Below are 26,754 nucleotides of genomic sequence, written 5' to 3'. Positions count from 1 at the left end.
GCCCAGAGAAGCGAAGCGACTTGCCCGAGGTCACGCAGCCGACAGGGATTGGAGCCCGTGACCTCTGACTCCCAAGCCCTTGCTCTTTCCACTAAGCCGCGCCGCTCGTGCCTTCGGTACGGTGCCCGGCCCATAGCGAGAGCTTAACTGATACCATAAAAAGGGTCTAATCCCTGATCCGTAGCCTTTGCTGCTAACAGAAATAAACAGACTCGGCCTCGGTTAAAACTGCTAGCCTGCAGGATGTACAGTGAGTGGTTCAGAATGTTCTCTCTCTCTCTCTTTCTCTCTTCCCCCTCCCCCAACCTTTATGGTCGTTTCTGTTGGTTAGGAGCCCAGATCCTTCAACCGAAGCTAGATGCCCCGTTTCACTGCAGTGCCCCCCCCCCCCCCCGTCATCCCCTAGAGTTATTAGGATCCACCCTTCGAAAGAGGAAAGAATCAAACACAAAAATCGTAACAAAAGAAAATGTGTTTCTCCGCTCACTGATAAGACTCCCCCCCCCCCCCGCCCCCCGCCCCCGCCGCCCCTTTCACTTTTCAGGGAGAAACGGTAAATATAAACAGGGAAGAGAAATGGCATTTGGTGAAGAAGCAATCATTACGCTGCTCAGAAGCAATGGCTATGTCTACTCAAAGGACTCATAACCTCTTGCTTCTGTCATTCCCAGCTTCTGCAGCAAGGACACGTACAACAAGGAGAACCTTTTCACCAGCCTGAACTACGACGTTGCAGCCAAGAAGAGGAAGAAGGACCTGCTCAATAGTAAAACAAAAATTCAATGTAAGCCGTCTTCAGTGGATGTAAGCAGAAAATGTTTCCACAGAAGTTGGGAAAACGCTTCGAGAGCCAGTCAGACTAAGACCAGTGAACAGCCGCTCGAGTGTTTACCGGGTCATTTGCTGAGGGTGGTTCTTTGAATATTTGGACTATTATCATTAATATCATTATGGTTGTTGGCTCCGGGATTAGAACCCGGGTCTTCGGACTCCCGGGCCCATGTTCTTTCTACTTATGCCATGCAGCTAAGTAAGCTTCTTAATGATTTAAGAGAAGCAGCGTGGCTCAGTGGAAAGAGCACGGGCTTTGGAGTCAGAGGTCAGGGGTTCGAATCCCGGCTCGGCCACTCGTCAGCTGTGTGACTTTGGGCGGGTCACTTAACTTCTCGGTGCCTCGGTTCCCTCATCTGTAAACTGGGGATGAAGACTGTGAGCCCCACGTGGGACAACCCGATTCCCCCGTGTCTACCCCAGCGCTTAGAACAGTGCTCGGCACATAGTAAGCGCTTAACGGATACCAACATTTAAGAGGTTAAGAACACCCCCCCCCCCCCAACCCTCAATAAATCTCCTCTCCAAGTCCCCTCGATTGACCTTTCTTCCCCTTCCTCCCCAATCCCCCACCCTTGTCATTGGTCTCTGGTTTAGCTGGAATCCTTTTTTCCTGTGGCCCATTCGAACCAACCAGTTCCATGAGTGTTTTTGTTTGGGTTTGTGGTTTAGGAGTTTTTGTCCCTTTCCCTTTATTTATATAACTTCTATGTACATTCCTGGGAGACATATGTGAATTTTAGGGGAAACAGCATAGTGACATCTTATCCTGAACATGAAATAGAAAATCTAATTTAAATTATACAGTGTAAATTGTTTAGAGCCATCATTTTTTTAAGCACTCAGCAGTTTTCAGATTTGGCGTTTACTACAAACGAGAGAGAGATGTGGGGTTTTTCTGGAATCACAGTTCTGCCATTTAGTGTGCTGAATTTGGGTAATCAGACAAACTTGATTGTCCGATTCGGCAACCAATGTAAATTGTGCTCATCTTTCCCCTCCTTTCTATTCCTCCCTCCTCCTCCTCATCAGAAATTATTGAGCACCACTAGTGCGGAGAGCTCTGTACTAGGTGTTTGGTAAGGTCTAGTAGAAGTAAAATACCTGTAAGCTCCTTGAGGGGAGGGATCGTGTCTACCAACTCTACTGTGCTCTCCCGAGCACTGAATACGGTGCTCTGTACACGGTAAGCGCTCAGTAAATACCAGTGATCGATTTCATCTAGGAGCTTTCAGTCGACTGGGGGAGACAAGAGGCACTCTTGGTCCTCTCGTTTTGTGAGTGTTTAGGTAACAGTCACATGAAAAACAAAAGTATATCACTAGATAAATGAAAAAGAAAATGAACAGATTTACCCATGAGTACTTCGGGTGACTGATGGGAGGAAATGACCGAGAAGGTGGAGTTTGTTGAGAGAATAGAGGAATGCCTCCCAGAGGGGGATTTTTCTTTGTATTTTATGGCACGGTTTGAAGGCGGAGAGGAATTAGTTTGACAGATTTGAGCGGGGAAGAGGGTCTGTGCAGGGGGAAAGACAAGCCCAATGAGACGAAGGACGGGGAGAGTCAAGAGTGGGGTAGAGTTGGGAGGTTAGCTTGGGAGAAGCCTCGAGTGCCACCTGGGATGTAAAGTGAGAAGAGAGGGGAAATGGAGAGGGGAGGCAGTTGGTGGAAAGCCTCGAAGCCAATGGTCAGGAGTTTCCATTCGACACAGGGAAACGTGGGGAGCTGTTGGAGGTTTCTGGAGAGGTGAGTGATAGTTTCCGACTGGTGTTTTTGGAAGATGATCCCGGCAGCTGTCTGAGGCTAGGCTGAAGAGAGGAAAGGCCAGAGGCAGGGAGACCAGGAAGGAGGCTGATGCAGTCATCCCGCCGAAAGGTGACAAGGGCTTGAATCAGGACGTTTACCAAAAAGGAGGAGAGGAAGGGGCGGGTAGGAGGTAGACTAGGAAGGGAAAACTGGCAAGGTTTAGAGACCTACCGAGCGAGCGGAGAACCGTCAGAGATGATATTAGGGTTGTGGGCTTCTGGGAGGGAAGGAATGGCGATAATGAGTAGGTTGAGGAGCAGAGAGGAGGAGTTCATTTTTCATCATTTTGAGATGGAGTTTTAGGGGCCTGAGGGACGTTCACGTGGAGATGTCCCGGAGGTAGGAGGGAACGCGAGATTGGGAAGCAGGCGAGAGGTCAGGGCTGGTGAAGTTGGCCAGTCAATCGATGTTATTTATTGAGCACTTAGTCCGTGCAGACCAGTGCAGACGCTTGGGAGAATACGTCGGCAGGCACGATCCCTGCCCACAGGGAGCTTACCGTCTAATCGGGGAGCTGGACATTGAAATAAATTACAGGTAGGCGAAGCGACAAAGTATAAGGATATGTACGTACGTACGTGCTGTGGGATGGCGGTGAGGTAAGAATTTAAGTGCTTAGGGGATAGGACTAAGTGCAAGGGTGCGGCGCTAAGGAGGGGAAACAGAGAGCTTAGTCAAGGGAGGCTTCCTGGAGGAGTTATGTCAGCCGAGACCAAGTGAGTGGATGAGCTCCTTCGGAGCATGGGGTCTGTGAGACACTTCCTATGCGCTAAGCGCTGGGGTGGATGCAGGATAATCAGCTGAGTCACAGTCCCTGTCCTGCAAGGGTCTCACAATGTAAGCAGGGGACCACGGGCCCTCGAACGCAGCCTTGAGGGATGCCCACAGATATAGGCTGAAGGGAGGACGAAAAGGCAGCAAGAGACCGAAAGAGCGTTGAGTGAGACAGGAAGAGAACCGTGAGCCTAGTCTTAATTGAGAGGCAGCACGGCCCAGTGGATCGAGCACAAGCCTGGGAGTCGGAATGATCTCGTTCTACCGCTCGTCTGCTGTGTGACCTTGGGCAAGTCTCTTAACTTCTCTGAACCTCAGTCACCTCATCCGGAAGATGGGGATTAAGACTGTGAGGCTCATGGACGTGGACCGCCTTCAACCTGACTAGCTTATATCTACCCCCGGCGTTTAGTACGGTGAATGGCATGTAGTAGGTGCTTAACACGGGCCATTAAAAAAAAAAAAAAAGTGAAAAAAGCGAAAAACAGGTACCAGAGAGTGGTAAGAGAGTTGGAGAAGAAGGAGAGGAAGAGGCTATACGCAGTCTATTCAAGGAGTTTGGACGGAAACTGGGGCAGGGAAGTGGGTTTCAGCGTGAAGATCAAGAGAAGGTTTCTTAGATTGGAGGAGACTTGAGCCTGTTTGGAGGGAGCCAGAGGAGAACGAGAGGATGAAGATAGCAGTAAGAGGGGAGATGGAGAAGGTATTTTTAATCAGCGAGAGGGAGCGGGGCCCACGGAAAATTTACACATTTGATTTTTAAGAGCAGCCTGCAGATCTCCTTTGGGTTGACAGCTGGAAAGGAGGAGAAATATGGGAGTAGGAGAATTTTGAAGAGGCCAGGGTGTCCTCGGTACGTTTAAAAACTGTAGAGATGAAATGCTCACATCGCTGTACCGATTCGACCTAGAGCAATCCGGCTGTCTTTCCAAACTTCGAATGTGGGAACAGATGCGAAAAAAATACCGTGTGACTAATGCAGCAGGTTTGTTACAAGTAATTAAGAGGAATGTCTCTCTCCTTTACAGATTTCCATCAAGAAAAATGGATCTACGTTCACAAAGGAAGTACCAAAGAGGTGAGTGGATCGATTTGACAAAACAGTCAGCTCTTAATCACCCTAGTTGGGAGTTCTGAATTTTCTCCCCATTGGATCTGGTCAAACATCAGACAGCGGTACCACAGACCTCTACTCTTAGTTATAGGAAAACTGAGACGGAATAGTAAGTTGATATAGCAGTTTTTGGGTCAGGGGAAGGGAGGAAGTGGGGGTCTTGAGGATAAGCCAAACCAGGAAACCTCGTAAGTGTTCTCTGGCTTCAAACGCAACTTGTTTACTTTGATTGATATGACTCTAGGAAACCCAATCGGGCTAATGGATGTGGAATTGCAATAGGCTAATTTTCTGCCCAGGAGCCTATTACCACTTCATGTTCTTGGTCTGTAGGCCTTGAAGTTTTGATTAATTTCTACTGAAAATAACCCCTGTACCATCAAAGTAACCCAGTTCTCCCCCTCTCTCTTGCTCCCTCTCCCCTCCTCTCTCTGCTTCTCTCTCTCTCTCTCTCTCTGTGTCTCATCCCACCCTTCATTTGTCTCCCTTTCTCCCTCTTCAGCGCCACGGCTACTGCACCTTGGGTGAAGCTTTCAACAGGCTCGATTTCTCAAGCGCCATTTTGGATTCGAGACGGTTCAACTATGTTGTGCGGGTAAGGCCGAGGAGGATAAGATCTTGTTGAATTTCCTTCCAACTGGGCCAAGCGACTGCAGTGTCCTCTGACAGTGTCACCAGAGCCCTGGGGTGTCTGAGAAGCTGTATGGAAACTTGGAAGTCATGACTAAAAATAGAACTGCTTTTAGGCAGGTTCTGGTAGCCCGTTGCTCAGTCTTGGCCTCAACGGGCTCACTCAGACACAAAACCGCTCTTTCCGTTGAAGGGGCAGTGTGGGTTTTTTCTCGGATGTCATGTTTCAAAAACCCCTGCAAGGCGGAGAGTATGCTTCAGATTAGTTCTACCTAAGAGAACTAAAAAAAAAACCAAAACAATGCGATGAGGCCTAAGGAAAAGATCAGGGGACTCTGAGTCAGGAGATCTGACCTGCTGTGTGACCTTGAGTAAGTCACTGACTGGGCCTCAGTTTCCTCATCTGCAGAAGGAGGATGTAATGTCTGCTTTCCCCGCCCTCTTAAGTTGTGAACCCTGTTTGGAACAGAGACTGTCCAAGCTGGTTAGCGTTTATCTGCCCCCAGCGCTTAGCACATAGTCAACACTTCCCTTGGACTTTAAGTTCCACGGGGGACAGGGCCTGTGTCTGACCTGATTATATTGTATCTAAGTCAGCACTTAGTTCAGTGGTTGGTCCACAGTAAATCCTTAACAAATACCCCATTTATGACAACATCTTTATCATTATAACTAATAGAAGTAACTCGATTGACGGGTGCTTAAGAAGGGGTTTAAGTTCGAGTCCCTCTGGGAGTATCCTCTGTTCAAAACCACGTGTTTTAATTTGGGTTCTGAAAACCCTTCTGAGAATTTACTACCTGCTCATTCAACTGAAGGCCTAGAGATGGAACAGTTCTCCAAAACCAACATCTCTTCCTTTCCTGCGTCGATGGAACCAACAACAATTGAGTGTTTCATTTTAATAGATTATCGCGGCAGAGAAGTGGGAGTGATAGCTAATTTTTTAAGTTACCGTTCGGAAGATTTTGATCAATCCGTGGCATTTATTGAGCGCTTACTGTGTGCAGAGCGCACAGCACGGTTGCAAATGCCGTAAGACACAGTTGGGAGACGCATTCCTGTCCACAGTGAGCTTAGAGTGCAGAGGATGCGGCTGGAGTTTCCCAGCGGGAACAGAAAAGGAGGGGAGGTCAGGAGATTGAAGGACCTGAGCAGAGAGGAATTAATGCTAATTCCAGTGACCGTCATAGCAGTGTTCTCACTCTGACTCATCTTTTCTAGATGGCATAAGAATGATAATAATAATAACTGTGGAATTTGTTAAATGTTTACTACAGCCAGGCACTGTTCAAAGCACTGGGGTGGATACAAGCAAATCGGGGTGGACGCATTTTACCGCTGAGGTGACTGAGGCCCAGAGCAGTGAAGTGACTCGCTCAGGGACACACAGCAGACGGGTGGCAGAGCCGGAATTAGAACCCAGATCTTTCTGACTCCCAGGCCCGTGCAGCGCGGCTCAGTGGAAAGGGCCCGGGCTTGGGAGTCAGAGGTCATGGGTTTGAATCCTGGCTCTGCCACTTGGCAGCTGTGTGACTGTGGGCAAGACGCTTCACTTCTCTGTGCCTCAGTGACCTCGTCTGTAAAATGGGAATTAACTGCGAGCCTCCCGTGGGACAACCCGATGACCCTGTATCTACCCCAGCGCTTAGAACGGTGCTCTGCACACAGTAAGCGCTTAACAAATACCAACATTATTATTATTACTATTATTATTAGGCCACGCCTTCCAACAGAAGCTGTGAGCGTGTAGGCGGGCCAGGGTGGAACACATAGCAGAGTACGTGCCCGGTCTTCGCCCCCGTTAGCCAACTAAGATAAGAGCTGGGCTGAGAACCCCGGTCTCTTGATTCCCAGAGCGGTGCTCCGTCCCCTGAACCTGACTCGGGGCTCGGATTTTCCCCCAGAGCTGACGGTCTAGAAGAAGGGATCGTTGGGGGAGTAGAAAATAAAGAGGTCATACAATGGTTGTGAAGCCCTTTCCAAACTCCTTTTTCATCCAGCACCTATTACTGCTCTCTCCATCCTTCTCCCCGCTTAACTTCAGCTGAACTTTCAGCTGACCCGAACGCATTCTTGGCTCCGGCTTCAGAACTCTATTAGCGTTCAGAGCATTTGAGTGTGGTTGTTTTGCTCAGCATGTGATACGCTAGCAATCTGCCGTTGGAAAACTACCTGTTCGCAGCTGCTGTCTGGGATTTTAAAGCCCTTTCGATTTCTTGATTTGAAATCTGTAGTACGGTTATAAACCGTAAAACAGAATGGGGGGAAAAGCAATGGAACGCAAGACCCTTGGACCGTAACTTTCAAGATGGGCCTAGATTTTGGGTTTGGTTTTTTTTTTTTTCCTTCGGTGATGGTGGTGGTGGTTTATCTTTTATTTTTTTCCCAGAAAATCCTGTTGGGCATTTTTGTCAGTGGTTAGGAAGCAAACAGCTGTTTGGGCTTCTGGTCCCGAAATGGGAGCGTTTGCCGAACTGTCAAGCTTTCCAGTGCGGTTTCCCTGAACCAAACGATCCCGAAGATCTGGCCGAAGAGGCGACGTCCAGGGGAGTTTAGCCCCAGCTCACTCAGCTGCTGTCTAGGCAGCGGTGGACCGAGCATCTGAAACCCATCTGACCACCATCCCACCTCTGAGTTGGGTAGGGAATTGTACTAAACCTTTATTAACCTCATGAGTGTCTTCATACACTCTTAATTTAGCCTCCTGTCCGGTTGAGGCCTCGGGCCTTGCGCTTAGACGTCGTTAAACAGGAGAGTTCCCCAGCCTCGAGCGGTTGTAATGTTAAGGATGAAGGATCCAGAGAGTCTTATTTTGCCAAACCTGACCCCCGTCCCCCCTCATCGGGTGTGCCGGGGATGGAAGGGACGTAGCGGACAGCTCTATAGATTTTTTTTTTTTAGCTTGGCCTTTGGCCAGGAAAGTGTTAGAGAGCTTCCCCCAACCAAAATGTTTTTTGTAGGAGATGGGCACAAACCACCGATTCAGCTTGTGGGGACCACTCAGGTTGAGCCCAAACTATAAAACTAGATAATCATAATAACAGCCTTAAGCTCCTCGAAGGCAGGGATCATGTATACTGATTCAATCAATCGTATTTATTGAGCGCTTACTGGGTGCAGAGCACTGTACTAAGCGCTTTTGCTATTGTACGAGTACCGAATAGACTAAGCCCTCAATCAATGCTATGATCATGTGCCAAGCACTGTGTTCAGTGCTGGGGTAACTTGAGGGGCACAGAGATGTATCTAGCTGTGGTGAGAAGAGGATGAAAATCTCAGAAAGAGGGAGAGGGAGGGAGAAAGAGAGCGCCAACATCCCCAGGCTACCTGGGTCCTTCTTCACTTCAAGAGCAGTTGTGGTCTCGGGAGAGCACTCACCAGGCGGGAGAGTTGTCCACGGCATAAAGCAGCCTCCCTTGTTTAGGATGCCGAAAGGACATCCCACTCGGCTCCGATTTCTGCCCCGACCGCCGCCAGGCCCTCAGTTAAGTTGAGAAATTGCACTGCTGGAGTCGGACGGGAACGAGAGGCAAAACAGAGCACGGTTACGGGCGGGCGGGCCAACCTCCCTACTTTCTCCTGAAGGGGAATTATTACTCACCTTCAAGGACTAGCAAGGGAACAAAACTAAACTTTCCCAGGAAAGATAATAATAGTAATCGTTATTTGTTACGCGCTTACCGTGTGTCGGGCCCCGAGGTAGAGCCAAGTATCGTCGGATCAGACACGGTCGCCGCACCATAAGAGACGCACGGGCTAAGGGAGAGGGAAAACGGGCTTTTGACCCCCATTTTGCAGATGAAGGAAATGAGTCCCAGAGAAGTCAAGGGTCTCGGGCAAAGTGACAGAGCAGGCGAGCGGCAGTCGGGATTAGAACCCAGGCCTGCGTTTCTCTCCACGGGACCAATCCTGAGAGCGGAGGGGCAGTTGTTTCAAATCGTTTCTCTAGGTCCTTCCTGAAATATCCTAAATTAGCCTCTAGCATCTCAGAGAGGCCAACACTTCATAGCAGCCCTGACCCAGGTGCCAAAGAATCCAGGTGGCCCAGGAATGTCCACTGCCAACCTCGGAGTCACCCCAACCACAAGCTTTTGCGCCCAGAGAGAGATGCAGCATCCTTTTTTTTTTTTAATGGTATCTATTTAGCACCCACTGTGTGCCGGGCACCGTGCTAAAGGCTGGGCGAGATATAAGCTAATCAGGTTGGACCCAGTCCCTGTCCCACATGGGATTCCCAGTCTTCATCCCCATTTTACAGATGAGGTGACTGAGAAGTGAAGTGACTTGCCCACAGTCACACAGCTGACAAGTAGAGGAGCTAGGACCATTATTGTTATTATTCTTTCCTAATGCCGGTAAATCTAAAGAGAAAACAGAAATGAATCAGGATGGGAAAGTCAAGGATCATCTTCCAATAAGCTCCCAGGTCCCGCTGATTCCCGGGCCCGTGCTCCGTCCACGAGGCCAGCTCCTCCACTCGTTTTCCGGACCCCCCGCCAAAGCCCAGCGGAGTCTCTTCGGCAACCTTGGGCACACGTCCCCTAAGAATGCGTTCGAAACACGAGCTGTTTTAACTCAACTGGCGGTTTGGCAGATGAAATGCCGAAACCCGGTGCCGTGATTCAGATCTTAACCCGACGCCTTCAATTAAAAAGGAGTCCTCGGGCCAAGTCCCCGGGGGGATGGTGGCTTCCAACTGCAGCTTGGCTCCCCAGGCAGGTACTTACTCGGCGGTGAGGTTCTGGCCGACTTGGCATGGCTCTTCGCTCTTCCTGAGGGTGGTCTCTCTGGACCTCGGGCGACCGGGATTTAAACTTGGGAGGAGGCTCTTTGAGGGGAAGAGGGGTCGGGATGGCGAAATACGATGCCCTGAACTGGAAACGCTGGTGGGAGCAGGGGGACATCTCGGTCGCTTTGGGAGGTTGGGATAATTAAAGCCACATCCTCACTGGAACCCAGTAGATGGGCTTCGGGTTAAGCAGGAGAAATGTATACTGATAAATTGCTCGGTAGCCACTATGGCCTATAAGTCTCTAGACTGTAATCGCCCCGCTAGACCGTAAACTACTTGTGCGCGGGGATGCGTCCGTCAGTCAGTCGGTCGGATTTATCGTGAGCACTTGGGGAGAGTGCGACGCGACGATCGTTGTCACCGTTTATTGTCGTGTTGTGCTTTCCCCAGGGGTCAGGACAGTGCACTGCACACAGTGAGCGCTCAGTGAATACGACTGAATGAACAATAAAGCAGACACATTCCTTGCCCACGTACAGCTTACGCTTTAGAGGGGGAGACAGATATTAATATAAATAAATTCTGGATATGTACATAAGCGCTCGTCACGGGCAGGGAACGTGTCTGTCGTTACAGTGTACTCTCCCAAGGGCTTAGCACGGTGCTCTACACACGGTAAGCGTTCAATAAATACAATCCATTCCATCGTATTTGTTCAATCGTATCTATTGAGCGCTTTCTGAGCGCAGAGCGCCGTACTGAGCGCTTGGAAAGCGCGGTTGAACGAATAAGTGCTGTGGAGCTGGGGGGGGGGGGGGCGAATAAAGGGAGCAGGTCAGGGTGAGGCAGAAGGGAGCGATATAACCAACTCGGTTAATATCGTACTCCCCCGAGCGCTTGGCACAGTTCTTTGCCCCCACTAAGCTCTCAATCGATAGGATCGATCGATTTCAGATGAGCGTATCGCCCGTGTAGGAGACGCCTCGACTTAGCGATAGATAATCTTATGGAGGGGTCCGTGAGCCGATCCTGGGTCTGGACTAATTTGCCAGGAGGGTAGAAGCGAGCAAGACCGCCGACGCTGGAAAATACAATTCCCGACTCCAGTCTTGGCTCTTCTTTTAAAAAATAACTGAAGGGCTGTTTTACTTGCAAATAATATTTACCTAGTTTTGACACGCACCGGGTTTATTAATGTAGTTTAAAATAAGCCTCGTCCAACCTGGCAGGGGTTAAGGCTCAAAGTCAAAGCAGAACTTTCCAGATTTTTAATTTGTGTTATCCACTGAGTAAATAAGAGGCTTGGAAGCACACGGAGCTTAATGTAGGAGAGCGCTGTGAAATATAAACCACAGTTTGTTATGAAAGCCAAAGGCTTCTTGACTGTGCTTAACTCTGGTACTGATAAAATTTGGAAATGTGGGAAATCACATATAGTAAAATGCGGCTTCTCAAAGCCGTGACCGTTTCAAACTTCTGATAACACTGGAATGTCTCTAATCAGGCCTGCACTCTAGGCTGCAAAATCTCACCGTCCTATAGGTTCTGGAGGAATTTGGAATATACTGTGCCTCAGAGAATTTTTGTGAGGACAGAATATGCTTTCGATCTATGGTTTCGCCGAGTCTTACCTCCACATAGCCGTGGAAACTCAAAGCTCTCTTAAATAATATCCTAATCGTGGTTATTTGCTGAGCGCTTCCTTGGTGCCGAGGAAGGTGTTGAGTGCTGAGGTAACGTCAGTCGGATCAGACATGATCCCAACTCCACATGGGGCTTGGAGTCGGAGTGGGAGGAGAAACGGGTGCCCAATCCTCATTTCAGATGAGGTAATTGAGGCACAGAGGGGTTAAGTAATAATAACGTTGGTATTTGTTAAGCGCTTACTACGTGCCGAGCACTGTTCTAAGCGCTGGGGTAGACACAGGGGAATCAGGATGTCCCACGTGGGGCTCACGGTCTCCATCCCCATTTTACAGATGAGGTAACTGAGGCCCAGAGAAGTGAAGTGACTCGCCCACAGTCACACAGCTGACAAGTGGCAGAGCCGGGATGCGAACCCATGACCTCTGACTCCAAAGCCCGGGCTCTTTCCACTGAGCCACGCTGCTTAAGTGCCAGGTCCAAGGTCACGCAGCAGAGGAGCAGGGGAGTTTCGATTAGAGCCGGGGCTCCCGACCCCCCCCAGGCCCAAGCTTGTTCCGCTAGACACGGACGTATGTAGTGGAACGTAGTCTCGTTCCGCCAGACGTAGGTCTGGATGCCCTACCGCCGCTAAAGATCCTGTAAAACGTTTTCATTTCAGATTTCACTGCACATATGGGATCACCGTGTCAAAACGAAATGGTAGAATGTAGCATTCATTGATGGAAAGGAGAAAGGAGGAATCATCTGCAAGAGGGCAGAGGGGTGGATATCACTCACACGGTCAACTTCTAGACCCCCCCCGCCTTGTCCCCTCAATTTACTGTCCTGGTTCCAATCTGAATTTCGGTGCGTGGATGGAGGGAGGCTAATCTTATTGAGAAATCTCTGAAGGAAGAGCCGGAAGCCACTCTGAAGGACCAGGAATCAAGGGCAGGATGACGTCCTGTGATTGGTGTTTCTTAAGGACTTACACCGTGTCATGTGGTATATGGATACCAGATATCAGGGCGGGCACATCTGTGCTCACAGTGTTCCCTCACCTTCAAAAGCATTTATGCTAGTATAAAACATCTGTCATGTAGAGGGGGTTTTTTTAATGGTATTTGATAACCGCTAATTCTGTTCCAGGCGCTGTTCTAAGCGCTGGGGTAGATACAGGGTAATCAGGTCCACATGGGGCTCCCAATCTTAATCCCCATTTCACAGATGAGGTAACTGAGGCACCGAGAAGTGAAGCGACTTACCCAAGGTCACCCAGCAAGCAGTTGGCAGAGCCGGGATTAGAGCCCAGGTCCTCCGACTCCCAGCCCCGTGCTGGATCCACTGAGCCACGCTGCTTATTGCGGAAGTCACCCGAGTCGTGGGCTCAGAACAGAAAATCACAGAGAGGTGACTTGGTTAGATTTCTTTTCGAATGGTGAAAATTTCTGGTTTGGCTTCTTGTCTCTTTCCTTTGTGTTTCTCTAATATCGCAGAAGGTTACGGACACTGACCCCCTCAGAAACCGTCCTCTCTGTGTCAGGTCCGCGTCGTGGGACCGCGTTCCGCAATCCGATACCCTGAGTGCTCTTCACAACCTAGCATTCGTATAGAATTTCCGACTTTACATATCCGTTCTTTCGGAGTAAACAATTAGCCTCGCTACTATTTTCAGAAGGTAAATTGATCCTGGATAAGGATTCAGAAAAGACCTGACCTTACTTCAACCTCATGTTCACATTCACCGTTCTCTGGACTCGAGAGCCAGACCGTTAGCCCTTGAGGTCTCAAAATACCATTTGAGCGCTTTTACTGTTTCCCCTATTCCTCATCTCTTTTAACGTCCGTCCCCCTCTTTAGACTGTAAACTTTTCCACAAGGAAAAGGGAGGAATCATGTCCACCAACTCTGGGGCATTGTACTTTTTTCCCAGGTGCTTAGTTCGGGGCTGAACGTACAGAAAGCGCTCAATAAATACGACGGATCTGGGCGCTCGATAATGATAATGTTGCTATTTGTTAAGCGCTTCCTATGTGCCGAGCTGGGGTAGGTCCAGGGTAATCAGATTGTCCCACATGGGGCTCCCCATTTTACAGATGAGGGAACTGAGGCACAGAGAAGTCAAGTGACTCTGCCCCAAGTCACACAGCTGACATGTGAGGGAGCGGGGATTCGAACCCGTGACCTCTGACTCCCAAGCCCGGGCTCTTACCACTGAGCCACGCTGCTAAGATTGAGTCTCTGTTACCTTTTCCCCCTCTGGTTTGCACCCGCGTGGCCATTAAGAGATTTTTCTTCTCCTCCTTCGCAGCATTCTTAGAGACCGTTCGACCCGGCACCCTCAGGGGACAGTAGTCGAAATGGAATCTTGCTTTTATGTAGATTTCTCCATCAGACTCTGTCTCGGGTCTGGTGGTTTTTCTGTTTTGTTTCGTCTTTTTTCTGTTGAGTCATACGCTGCCCTTCTCGGGAACGACTCTGGGATTTTGTTCTCTTTCATCTTCACGCTAGTCATGGGAGCCGCCGGCTATTATTAGAACATCGGCTCGGCCGTCTGAGTCGTCTTGCCGGGAGGGCGGATCCGTCACCCTCCTCGCTTGACAGTCACATGTCGGTGACGGCGTTGAGCAAAACAGACAAGTGGCAGAAATAATATCCCGTGCGTGAGCTCGCTGATCGTGGATCGGGCCACCACTTACATTTACAGATCCCCGCTGCCCTTAGCCAGGAAGACCATCCGGATCACGACTTCTGAACTCCTGGTCACCGACAGTCTTGGCTAGTCGGATGCCGCAGCCTCTCGTTTCGTGGCCGTGCCTGTTGCCGGAAAGAAGGTTCCCCCCTTAAATGTCACCGATTAAAGCCAAACCGGCCATCTGAAGAGGAGAGTCCGTAAGGGTAAACTTGGGATGTGAGACCTCGTTCGAACGGCGAAGGTTAAAAACGTCCCAACTGGTGGAAGGCCACGCAGTGTCCACCTGTCGGCCCCCGAGAGGGCTGGGGGAGAACACCGTAACAGTGTAGGTAATACAGCAGTCGATCGATCGATCGCATTCGCTTCTCTGTCGCCGTCCTTCTCGCTGTACCTCCGTCTCGTCCATCTGGCCGCCGACCTCTCGCCCGCAGCCTGCCTCTAGCCTGGAACGCCCTCCCTCTTGGTGTCCGACGGACGCTCCCCCTCCCCATCTTCAAAACCTTATTTGAAGGCCCACCTCCTCCAAGAGGCCCTCCCTGACTAAGCCCTCCTTTCCTCTTCTCCCACTCCTTTCTGCGGCGACTCGACTTGCTCCCTTTACTCATCTCTCCCTCCCCGCCCCGCGGCGCTGATGCACCCGTGTCGTTTTATTTCTATTAACGTCTGCCTCCCCCTCTAGACCGGAAACCCAGCGCGGGCAGGAATGCGTCTCTTATTTTGTTAGAGCGACCTGTCCCAAGTGCTCGGTACAGTGCTCCGCACCCAATGAGTGCTCAACGAACAGGACTGGCCGCCTGACTGGTGGTATTTACTGAGTGCCTGCCGGGTGCGGGGCTCTGTACTGAGTGCTCGGGGGAGTACGACAGAGGTGGTAGACACGTTCCCGGCGCACGACGTGGCTAAGCGAGGCGGGTGACGGGTGGAGGGGAGGGAAGGGCCGACAACCGGTCTGATTGCTCTTTCCTCCAGAGGGAGGCAGCCGGGCTTAGTGGAAAAAGCACGAGTCCAGGGGCTCGGGTCTGAGACCCGGCTCTGCGACCCTTGGGCAAGTCCCTTCACTCCTCCGCCTCAGTGCCCTCATCTGCAGAATGGGGATCCAATATCCGTTCTCCCCCCTACGTAGGCCGTGAGCCCCACGTGAGACCCGATTCTCTTGTATTTATTACCACGGTCCTTGGCGTATAGTAAGTGCTTTGAAAATACCGCAGTAATTATTATTAATATAGGGTGCTCACTTGAAGGCGAAGGAACGCTCCGACACCGAAGTGAAAAGGTTGTCTGTTCCTCCCAAATGCATCATTCTGACCGTTAATCCGAAGAGGTTGGATCTGAATTTAGAGGCAGAAACTTTTCATTTTCAAAGTTGGCATTTCACCATTCAGCTCCCTTCACTTGGGGTCTTAATTAGTCCGACCGGCTTTCATTTTCGGCATCTGGTTCTCGTCGCGGCTTTGCCTACCGTTTAGCTCTTCGGCGGTAAACATGTATCCCTGCTGACTTTCCCGCCTCACGTGATTAAAAGTGCAGATTAGAAAAATAGCTCTGTACTCTAAGGCTGGCAACTTCTATTTTTAACTACAGCTGTTGGAGCTGATATCCAAGTCGCAGCTCACGTCCTTGAGTGGCATAGCCCAGAAGAACTTCATGAACATTTTGGAAAAAGTCGTCTTGAAAGGTAAAGATCCGTTTCCCTTGATGAAGAGGGAAGGGGGAGAGGTCTGCCCACTTGGGAACTTGGTCCGGTTAGAGTTGAAGGCGTGGTCGGGGAGGGAAACCGGACGGGCAGAAAACCACCGGCCCTCGAACGGTTTTTGTCACTCACGCCTTTGGAGTCAGGTGGCTGAATTTTGCGATCCCTCGGGGCCTCTCCAGCTCTCCGAATAATTGTAGGCACGAAACTGGAAACCTTTCCGGTGGTTGGAGTCGACCCAGGTCCGGTCCACCGAATTACGCAACACGTCCTGTCGTAGGGTTGGAAGGGACCATCGCCCTGCCCTTAGGCGGGGTGAGCATTTATCCCGGGCCGCCGTCGAGTCCCCCGTTGTCCTATTTTCCGCCGTCCGAGGTTCTAACCGGTCGGACGAGGTTTTCCTCATACCGGTATTACGAAGCAGGGCTCGAGTCCTCCTTGGAAAAATCCCCGGCCAGTTCACGGGAGGAGATGTGTGAAATGCTTATTAAATGGGTAATAACAGCTGTGTTTGTGCGGCGGGCTTTTTTTTTCTTTTTCTTTTTCTCCTTTCCACCCTAGTCCTGGAAGACCAGCAGAACATTAGGCTAATAAGGGATTTGCTCCAGACCCTCTACACCTCCTTATGTACCCTGGTTCAAAGGGTGGGCAAGTCGGTACTGGTCGGAAACATAAATATGTGGGTTTACCGGATGGAGACGATTCTACACTGGCAGCAGCAGCTGAACAATATCCAAATCACCAGGGTAAGCCGGAACGTCGACCCTTATCCCTTACGGGAAAAGGGTCCTTATCCCCTGCCCGGCGTCTTATCGGAACGCCGGTGCTCGAGCGGTTGACAGACGGAGACTCTGCGGCGGATGGCCCGGGGAAGAGAAGGATCTCGACTGTTACAACCCGATGCCTAAGAGGGATTCGACGTAGTTCGTCCCAGCAGAGCAGGTTTAGATAGGGGTAGAGGCGTGGGGTCGAAAGGGTGAGAGCGTGATGGAAAACTGCATTTTCTCTGAGTGTCTGACACGAGGCACCGACTCTACAGCTGACGCGTTTTACCGGGGTTCTCTGTGCCCTGACCTTTCACCCTCTCCTGCTCTTCCCAACTCCCTGCTTAACAGGTTTTTCTTCACGTCCAAGACAGTGTCTCGGGTATCTGACGTAGTGGGAGGGCAGCGTAGTGAGAAGCAGCGTGGCCCAGTGGACCGAGCGCGGGCACGGGAGTCAGAGAATCTGGGTTCTTATCTCGGCTCAGCCACTTACCTGCTCTGTGACCTTGGGCGAGTCGCTTCAGTTCTCCGTGCCTCGATTTCCTCATCGGCAAAATGGGGATTCAGTACCCATTCTCCCTCCCACTTGGACTGTAAGCCCCACGTGGGGCCTGATGATCTTGAATCTACTCCAGCGCTTAGTACGACGCTTGGCACATAGTACGCACGTGGTATTTAATGTAATTCAATCACTCACCTTGCGTCCGGCACTGTTCTAAGCGCCGATCAGACCGGACACGGTCCCTGTCCCACACGGGGTCATGGCCTAAGTAGGAGGGAGAGCAAGTGTTTAATCCCCATTTCACAGATGAGTCGACTGAGTCACAGAGAAGTTAAATGACTTCTCCAAGGTCACACGGTAAGCACCTGGCAGTACCGGGATTAGAACCCATGCCCTGCGGCTCCCAGGCCTGTGCCCTTTCCACGAGGCCGTGCGCAGAATAGGAGCGGAGTACTTAATAAGCGGCACAGACTTTGTTGCCGACTAACTTATTTTCCTCCGAAATCTATTTTTGACACCAGCCATCAGGTTTCGCCTCCGCTGGACGGCGGATGGTGAGTGGAGCCTCTAAAAGCCAGGAGGAAAGAGTTCATGGGGCCACTTGGGTTACTCTAGTGGACAGATAAATACTGGTGATCCTCTTGGTCATCTTATCGTTAGACCGAGAAGGATCGGCAGTTTTCCCAACAGAATTGTTAGGGCTTCCGTTCGCGCGCTGTCGGTCGGAGCTAATACGGACAAACATGCCTGTCTCCGCTACCTTTTTCGGCAAAGATAACTGAACGTTTCAGAAGCTGTCATGAACGGCCAATGCTCTGTCGCATAAAACCCTCTTGGGTGTCAGTATTATCTCCTCAATCTCTCGGCTCACTCACAGAGCGGATACGTGATTTTCTCACTCTGGCCGACCGTTTACCCCGTTGAACTGTGTGACCTCTTTTGCTCTCTTCCTAGTGCCCCGTAAACATAATTTTAGGTCACCAGAAAATCCCCAGGCCGATGCATTCTGGTTTCTTCCTCCCCTCCAGGAAATATCCGCGGTGGTGCGTCTTCTTGGACGCCCGGCTCCATCTTCCTCCTTTCCTTCCGTCCACTCCTGCACCTTCCCACTGCAGCTCTGAGAGGAACTGTTTTAGAAAAATTAGCAATCCAGCAGCGGCCCCATCTCTGCCCCCCACAAGTCTTCGTGGTTTGAGGAAAGGGTAGGAGGAAGGGGAGAAAGAGTTCTAACTGATTTCAATGGTTAAGGTGGAAACAGGTGTGAATGAGCCTTTGAGAACCAAAGCACAAGAAGTCGTCGGATCAAAACTTGGATCAGTCAGATTAATCAGTGATATTTATTGAGTGCTTGTTGCGTGCTTGGGAGAGAACAATAATTGAATTAGTAGACATGATCCCTTCCCTTAAGGAGCTGACAGTATACGGAGCACTGTAGCGGACACTTAAGAGAATGCATCAGAAGAGGCAGACACGATCCCTGCCCTCGGGAAGCGAACAGTTGAGCTCCGAGGTTGAGCTCCGGCGTTTTTTACAATTCGGCCACGGCCGCGTTTGGGCCTTTGAGGGTAAAAGGAGGGTCAGAGTAAACCTCGGGCCTGATCCGGAGTGATACTTCTGCGCAGTTTTCCTATCCAGTTTTTTATCCGTTCGGATGGTTACAGAGGGTGAATGGAGAAATAAACAGGGGTTGTGTTTGCTTTTATACTTTGAACAAGTAAACCCAACATTCTTAGGATGTGCAAGGCAAGTGTTCTGGAGCTCGAGTGCTCTGTGGAAAAAAAACAAAAACGTAGTCTGATGGATCGTAGCCAAGCCCTGGTTTAAAATAAAAAGCGGAGACCTTGTTTCTGCCTAGTGTGTTTATACTGAAAGAAGTCAGGCGAGCGTTTAGCCATTTCTAGGGAATCTTAAGCGTTCGAGAGACTTGGCCGGGGGTCGAGGCAAAGATTAGGGAAAAAGTCAGCTTGGAAAGGCTGACCGAGTACCCTCTGCCCCATCTGCCCTCTTTTGAACGAGAATTAATGTCATAATCAGCTCTTGGGTTTTATCCCAAAAGAAAATAATCAATTCTTTGAAGTCCACCGGAGAAGAAAGAAAGAAATATCATGTGGCTGTTGTAATAGCTCATGTGGCTGCTAGAGCCTAAACGCTTTTAAATTGTAAAATAAATCATTGCATCTGTTAAGCACTTACCCTGTGCCGAGCACTGTACTAAGCGCTGGGGTAGATAGGAGATATTCGGGTCCCACGTGGGGCGCCCAGTCCGAGTAGGAGGGACGACAGCAGTCAGCCAAGCAGTTGGCCGAGCTGCCCCTTGGGTACGACCCAAGTCCGTAAGATCTACGGCAGTAAGAAGTACGGTGTCTGAATTAACTCATGCAGGAACCCAGAGGTGTTCTCGGGCGAATCCTTCCCAGGATCAGATTTCGACGATTCGCGTTGGGTTCGGACGAGTGGGTCTCCGTCCCCGTACGATGAGTTACCTGGAAGGGTCGGGGGCCGAGCCTGGCCTTTGGAGGAGACCATCGAGCTGGGTTTCATTTCCTTTTTCCTCTCTGTATTAAAGTGCATCCTTTTTCCCTTCCAGCCCGCTTTTAAAGGCCTGACCTTCACGGACCTGCCTCTGTGCTTACAAATGAACATCGTGCAGAGGTTGACAGATGGCAGAGACCTCGTCAGCCTGGGCCAAGTAGCGCCAGACCTCCAGATCCTCAGTGAAGATCGACTGCTGTGGAAGAAGCTCTGTCAGTACCATTTCACGGAGCGACAGGTAGTTGGGCGGATTTCTGTTTTTACCCCTCTCCCCTGACCTCGGCATTAAATGCTCAAAGCCTTCTCCCTCGCGCTTCCGTCGTGACGTAATCGATTGATAGTATTTATTGAGTTCCTCTGGGCGGCACATGGATTACCAGAGAGTTATTAGTCGTGACAGTCGAACATGGGCGACTTACTAGATCAGGCCGGGCCTTGGCTTTCTAGCTTCAAGAATCTTTCGGTCTTGACAAAGGATTGCCTTATCTTCATTGCGTCAGAGCAGCTACGATAATGGAGGGGTGCTTGTGAAGTCACCCCTGCAGGTCCGCCTGCGAGGTCACCTCATAGTGACAGAACGACGTGGCGGAGGGTGACTCCAGTTCTTTGGAAAAATCAAGATTATTAAATAAAAGGTTTTGTGTCCTTGGGAATTATACTGATCCCTCTGCACTGTAACCCTTCCTGTGAGCAGGGCAAGTGTCTTCCAACTCTTCTATTGTACTTATATTCTCCCAAGGGCTTAGTACAGCACGCGGCGAGCGCTCGATAAATACCACTGATTGACTGATGAAAGAGGTCAGCTTTAAAGCCGTTGAAAGTTAACGGTCTATAAACGAAACGCATCAGGAGGGTAGGGATCGCGTCTGCTGATTCCATCGCATTCTCCCAAACGCTTACCACGGCGCTGTTCACACGGTAAATGTTCAGGTAACACTGATTGGTCTGGTGGTTAGCGTCACGAGTCTATCACCTAACCGCTCTGAGAACTGGCAAGAGACGCAGGTCGGTTGAGATAGGGAAGAGGGAGGGACTTTGAGGGGAAAGTAATACTTCAGTAGAACAGAAGACCTCAAAGGCTGGCCTCGACTTATTTCTTTGCACCCGCTTCATTCCTTTTAGATCCGCAAGCGCCTAATCTTATCCGATAAGGGCCAGCTGGATTGGAAAAAGATGTATTTTAAGCTTGTACGGTGTTACCCAAAGAAAGAGCAGTACGGAGACACTCTTCAGCTCTGCAGACATTGCCATATACTGTCCTGGAAGGTATGTGTTGGAGGAGACCTTGAAAAGCCCACTCCCGCTCACCCTGCCCTAGCAGCTGCATGGAGAGTGACATAAACTTAACCCCCCGTGACTTCATCTCCGGCACAAGCCAAGGCTGAACTCTGGGCAACTCGCGTAGCTCGGCCCCTGCGGAGAAGCAGCGTGGCCTAGGGGATAGAGCACAGGAGTCAGGACATCTGGGTCCCGCCGTGCGACCTGGGGCGAGTCACTTGACTTCCCCGAGCCTCACTCCCCCCCTCCGTACAATGGGGATTCGATAGCCGCTCTCCCTCCCGATGCGGTCATCTGCCCTGTCTGGGCCCAGGGGCCGTGTCCGATACGATTACCCGGCACCTACCCCAGTGCTTGACGCATAGTGAGTGCTTAACGCATGCCACAATTATTATTATTCGTACTAGATTTAACAGTGAGCACTGGTAAAACCTCTGAAGATTCCTTTCCCACACTCGCGTCCCTTCTCTTCTGCCCTCCGTATTGAACGTCCCAAATTCCAGTACGCAGGGCACTCGGTTAACCCAAGCAGTAAAAGTATCGATCGGGCTCTCAGTGCACGCAAAGCAATGAACTAGAAGCTGGGAAGAAGTTCCCGGTTGAGAATTAGGCCTGGCCCGGGCCGTGGCCCCGCAGGGGTTCACAAGTCCTTCGACTCACAAATCCCCTTCTAGACTTTAAGCTCCTTGTGGGTAGAAATTGTGTCTACCAATTCTATTAAATTGGACTCTCCCAATCACCTGGTACGGTGCCCTGCACGCAGTAAACGCTCAGCGCCTGACGTTGATGGATCGCCTGATTGACGACAGACCCGTAGAACGCTTTGCCTTGGAAGTGGGGTGCTTTCTCTATAGCAGGGGAACTTGGAGACGTTTACCTAGATGTGACGTTCCTCTTTCCAGGGCATCGACCATCCCTGTACGGCCAACAACCCCGAGAGCTGCTCCGTCTCTCTTTCACCCCAAGACTTTATCAACCTCTTCAAGTTCTGACCACGCTTCGGACTGTCTAGTTCTCGGCGGACTCTAGGTTACTGATCTCGGACGCTTCGGTTGTAAATAGTGTACATTTTCGACGTTGGTGTGAAACCTCAGCATCCGGCTAGCAGTGCGGACCTGGGAGCCGCCTCCCGACTCTGTAGGAACGAGGACGTTTTGTGTTCCAAGTGGTGAGGAAGAGCGGTAGCGTTCTGTAAATAGGCGTTGTTTTTTTTTCACGATTAGCCCGCAAGATGACAGGAGGAGAAACCGTGTTTTAGAAGTCAAAACCGAATCCGCTCTGTGCTCTCTACGGACCTTGCCTTGGGTTTCTAAAAATCGGAAAGACATAAAGCGTCAGCATGAACTTCCTTGACCTGTTTACGACTCGGAAATTTAAAAGAAACTAAACATCAGAGATCCCTGTAAAAATCATGGAAAATTCACGCGATGGATTTGGATGTTTCTTAAACTTACGTATAGGGCTTATTTTGTAAAGCCACAACACCACACTACTTTCTACCTCTGAGATCAAACAGTACCTTTTTCTGACACACGAAGTAAGTTATCCAGGGTGCACTGTTCATTTTTATACTTTCGACGGCGATAAGAAAGGAAGACCGTTCAGCGTAGGCAGACCTCTTCCTGGTTCGGCCTTACTCTGGTGAACAGAACGGTCTTTTGAGTTGCCGCTCCTATAAAACACTAGTGGGAAATGCTTTTCCTTTCACGTCTCCAGCTGGGGAAGCAACGGCAAGATTACCGAAGAGTCAGTTCCGTGGCCGTGAGGAGACGTTCCTATTTGATTTCCATGCACGTAGGTACCACCTTAGTCTGACTTCCGTTCAAGAGTTGGGATCATTTCTACTTATCAGACGGGTACAGTAAGGTGGGTGTACTTAATGAAGTCTTGAAAATAAGTACAGGATACATTGTACCATGCAACATCTCTTCCAGCCCTCCTGCCCCACGGAAGTATACCAGTGGAGAAAATGGAGATTTCGTTCCTACTGCTTATTACTTTAACATAAATTGTTATCCTGGGTAATACGTGTGAAAATACTTCCAAGGCTGGCTTAAAATATGCAAACAATTACAGCATAGTTCTAAAAGGAGAAGGAAACCACTCCCTGTAGCCCCTGTAACCGAATGTACAGTTCAAATTCAAGGATTTATCTTCAATCCTGGACAATTGTGTGGCTATGCATTTCTGACGAAGTAATGAGGGGATAGGAAAGCTCAACTTAGTCAACTGTTAATGGGTCCTGGTTCTGTGTGTATGTGTGTATGTGTGGTGTTTTAAGTTTTATAAACTCTTCCATTTCTGCAACTGTGTACTTTTGCCCCCTGTGTTTGCATTTTTGCAATTCAAATCACCCTGGCACGCCTTGGGAAAAATATGTAAAATAAAATGACAAACTTAGATTTGTCATAAACGCTAAGGAGCAGACATCCTAGAGGAAAAGTCCTTCTAGTGCGCAGCGCTCGGCAGAGATCAGCACGGTGCCCTAAAGTGGGAGGTGTGAAAAACTGGACAAGGAAGCTTCTCTTTGTTAACCTTTCCCTTCCGTCGTGCCTAAGTGTCATCCCAGGCGGGGAGGTGAATCTTTCTCCACTTGCCCGCTGGGTGACCTTGGGCAAGTCACTTAACTTCTCTGTGCCTCAGTTCCTTCATCTGCAAAATGGGGATTCGATACCTATTCTCCCTCCTAGTGAGATTGTGAGCCCCATGTGGGACCTGATTCTCTTTTATCTACCCCAGCGCTTGGTTTAGGGCCTGGCACTTTCTAAGCGCGAAACAAATACCACACTTATTATTATCATTGTTTCTATTCATTGGAATATTCATGGGTGAGTCACCGCTGCCCTGACTGATGAAAAGTGCTCTTCCATAAACTCTTGCTCCCTGCTGCTCTCTCCGCAGTTTCTCATGGGAAGCATCTCTATTTCATCAGCCCGTCACGTTGAATTGGGTGCTTGGGTTTCCTTCCCTTTTTCCCATCTTACTTTCTCTCTTTCATGCATTTACCAGCTGCACCATTTCTCATTTCCTGTCTTGTTAGGGATTAGCAAGCAACAGTATTGACTGAGCATTTATTCTGTGTGGAGGATGGTACTGAGCGCTTGGGAGAGAAGTAGTAGACCCAATCCTTTCCTGCAAGGAGCTTACAGTTTAGTGGGGAAGATGCTGAATATTCTTATCGACAATTTAGGAATCCACTTTCTCTAAATCCATCTCAGTGATTTAATCGATTTTATTGAGCGGTTACTGTGGGCAAAGCACTTATCTAGCTAGCGGGTCACGTTGCCAACCTGAGGTCTCAAAGCGAGTTAATGCGAACCTGGTGTCTCTTTAGAGTCGTCAAGGAATTTTCTCAAAGTGTATTTGAGAAAAGTGTATTTGTATTTGAGGTCAGAAGGTGCTGGGGACAGGAGAAAGACGAAGGGAATGTACTGAAGGAGAAAGGGCTGGTAGGAACTTAAGGTCAACGGGAGGCCTATAGATAGATGGTAATAAGCAAATCAGTTGGATAAATATTTATGGTATTAAGCAGCCCTGCTAGGACTGGTGCTGGGGCGAAACAGGTAGACTGAAGAAGGTACCCGCCCTCAAATAATTTAAATTCTGTAGGGAGGCAATACATCTTAACGTGCATAGACCCGGTAATTACAAAAATGAATTGAAGGGCAGGGGATGATCATGAACTATGCTGGTGGGTTGAAAAAGAAATGAAGTTAACCAGGGAAAGCCTCCTGGAAGAGGTGGCCTCAGGCTGTGATTTAAAGGAGGGGAGAGATGGGGACATCAGGGAACAGAGAACAAGTCCAAGAATACAAAAGGGTTGGCAAATCTACCCACGCCGATTGACATTTACTGGATTGCACTCTGTTTGCCTTCTACTACATGATAACTTAAAGCAAGGGTTTACCGTGTCAGGTGCCCAAGAAAGCATCCTTGACAGAAAATGGCCGGGAACCACTGGTCCGACACCTGTTCCCTAACGGGAAGTTGAGGAAGAAATGGGGGTCCATTTCTTACTCCCATCCCTTCCTATACATTATTCTATATGCGATATGAATCGATTACTTAGCCCAACGGAATGAGGCGGTCAGAGAGGCTCCCGCGATCATCTCGGACGGTCGGCCGCTTAGGCCGCGTGTCCGAGGCTAACGTCTCGTGCCGTCCTCTCCTCGTATCGCTCTCTCCCGAGCGCCTGATATAGCGCTCTGCACACAGTAGGCTCTCAGGAAGTGCTACTGGTCGATGTTCAGAGACATAACTAGGTAAAAGAAACCCCTTGTTAGGACAAATCAAGATCCTTCACCTCGCGTCGGTGATGAAACTGGGACGTTATACTGTAAGAAGACTGAATTTCCAACAGGCCAGACCAGGTTCACTGATTGCTATCTTCTGAGAGAGCGGGGGTTTCCGGTCCTATTCCTTTCATTTCCTGCCTCTTCTCAATTATAACAGGAGGTGAAAAGAGTGCAAGATTCAGGGCAGTGAAGAAAAGACTTCAGGGAGATCTGGGGGGAGAAGACTTCAGTCTGGCCAATGCTGAAGCGGGGGTAGATCTCGTTGGGGTTCGTATTTCCACCGTAAAACTATTTTAAGAGAGTGGGCTACATTTATGAATGGAAGTACCCCGCAGGGGCTCTAAATATATACCAACAACTACTAGTTCCTCCGAATACTCGGAATGTTTCCTATGAGGTAGTCTCACAGGGACTCCTTGGGTGGAAGAGGACGGATTTGCTTTTCTTTTGATAACCTGTTAAAACCTCTCTTCTTCTCCCAACAAGAGAGAGGATTTCCAAGTAGAAGTTAGTTTTCGCGAGGATAATGTTGGTTATAAATGCACACCTGCGTTTGTTTTTTTATCTGCTATTCTCTAAAGTCCACACCAGGTATGTTTCTCCACATTTTTCTGTTTTGTTAACCTTCTATTTCCGAGCTTTGGCATCAGTAAACACATCCTCACTAAGCTGCTTGCTAACGTTTCTGTGATACTCTAATTATTCCACTTCTTGAACTCCCAGGCAAGGGCAAAGAGATTTCTCTTCACTATATCTTTGGCCCTTAACATCTCGAACCGAAAAAGGACCAGAAGTACATTCGATTCCGTGAAGTCTCTATACATAGTCTGTGCTATAAGCTTGATGTTGGCCAAAATAAACCCTTCCAATCAGTTCCGCAAAGAGGGAAAGGAGAAAATTAGTAATCCTCCGTCTGGCCAACGACTTCTCGCCGCTAACTTTTCCGATCCTTTTCAGTTCCCTCTCCGTGCTGTCTAGCAGCCGGAATCACTGTGAATAGATTACCAGCACCTAGACCTTATTAGATTTTGAGCAGATTAGGTTCTACGCGTTTGACTTGCTTTAGCTACTTGTTCTGACAAGCCTGTTTTAGACCTATTTAATCCTTTTTTAATTAAAAAAAAAATGGCAAAGATGAGCAACCAGGAAGCTTCTTAAAACGGGCTTGTCCTCACAGCCTTAAATGCACCACCCCCAACCCCAGAGTTATATCCCAAAACTACCAGATACCCTCCCTCCCACCAAAATAAAACGCTGGACCTTTCTAATTTAAGAAGCTGAATCAGTATTAAGGGCCTCCTTATTTTGAGAGGTCTCAACTCACCCCATTCTTCCCTCCCTTCGGTAGTAAGATAACTACATGACATGTAATACTAGTCAGACACCTGCATGGTGGTTTTTTGTCGGTTTTTTTTCCCACTCGCTCTGCTATTATCAGATAGGGGAGGTAATGGCAGGGTTTCTGAACTCTTTCCACCAA

The 26,754-nt window shown here is 49.5% G+C and overlaps 1 protein-coding gene across 5 annotated transcripts in view; it reads left to right on the top strand.

The window, feature by feature from the left end:
- FBXO32 (F-box protein 32) overlaps nt 1–23,398 on the top strand; it is a 28,874-nt gene extending 5,476 nt beyond the window's left edge. For 4 of the 5 annotated variants that reach the window (XM_029064103.2, XM_039911675.1, XM_029064105.2 and 1 more), the window contains exons 2-9: nt 672–784; nt 4,442–4,491; nt 5,030–5,122; nt 15,795–15,888; nt 16,465–16,649; nt 19,757–19,939; nt 20,824–20,967; nt 21,882–23,398. In XM_029064103.2, coding sequence (XP_028919936.1) covers nt 672–784; nt 4,442–4,491; nt 5,030–5,122; nt 15,795–15,888; nt 16,465–16,649; nt 19,757–19,939; nt 20,824–20,967; nt 21,882–21,971 — 952 coding nt within the window. In that variant the 3' untranslated portion in view covers nt 21,972–23,398. Of the gene's footprint in view, nt 1–671; nt 785–4,441; nt 4,492–5,029; nt 5,123–13,130; nt 13,197–15,794; nt 15,889–16,464; nt 16,650–19,756; nt 19,940–20,823; nt 20,968–21,881 lie in introns of those variants that run through there. The other variant, XM_029064106.2, reaches the window with a different exon arrangement.
- Nucleotides 23,399–26,754: the final 3,356 nt, after the last annotated feature.

Source organism: Ornithorhynchus anatinus, chromosome 4, assembly GCF_004115215.2.
Source record: "Ornithorhynchus anatinus isolate Pmale09 chromosome 4, mOrnAna1.pri.v4, whole genome shotgun sequence".
NCBI lineage: Eukaryota > Metazoa > Chordata > Mammalia > Monotremata > Ornithorhynchidae > Ornithorhynchus > Ornithorhynchus anatinus.
The sequence above is the reverse complement of the archived record's forward strand: the minus strand, read 5'-3'. Positions and strand labels throughout refer to the sequence as shown.